This window comes from Eimeria mitis, genomic scaffold, assembly GCF_000499745.2.
Source record: "Eimeria mitis Houghton genomic scaffold, Emh_scaff3750, whole genome shotgun sequence".
Taxonomy (NCBI): Eukaryota; Apicomplexa; class Conoidasida; order Eucoccidiorida; family Eimeriidae; genus Eimeria; species Eimeria mitis.
Window position 1 is genome coordinate 4581 of NW_013572091.1, and position 292 is coordinate 4872.

Below are 292 nucleotides of genomic sequence, written 5' to 3' on the forward strand. Positions count from 1 at the left end.
ATGGCTCCTCCTGTGCTCTCTGAGTCCCTACTGGAGGATGAAGACCTGCAGCAGCAGCAGCAGCTGCTGCTGCAGCAGCAGCAGCTCGACGAGCCCGTGCCCTTCATGAGTGGGGCCCTGCTGCGGCGCAGAGAGAGGCTACCGGCTGCAGCAGCAACAGCAGCAGCAGCAGCAGCAGCAGCAGATCCATCGTCATCAACACTCATAGGAAGCAGCAGCAGGAGCAGCAGCAGCAGCAGCAGCAGCATAGCTGGGAACTGGAGTTGCTGGAGTCCTCATCAGCAGCAGCGTC

General features: G+C 61.6%; 1 protein-coding gene across 1 annotated transcript in view; it reads left to right on the forward strand.

The window, feature by feature from the left end:
- EMH_0069190 (uncharacterized protein) overlaps positions 1-292 on the forward strand; it is a gene marked incomplete at both ends in the record, with an annotated part of 665 nt that continues 373 nt past the window's right edge. The window contains one exon of the mRNA XM_013498839.1: positions 1-191. Coding sequence (XP_013354293.1) covers positions 1-191 — 191 coding nt within the window. The remainder of the gene's footprint in view (positions 192-292) is intronic.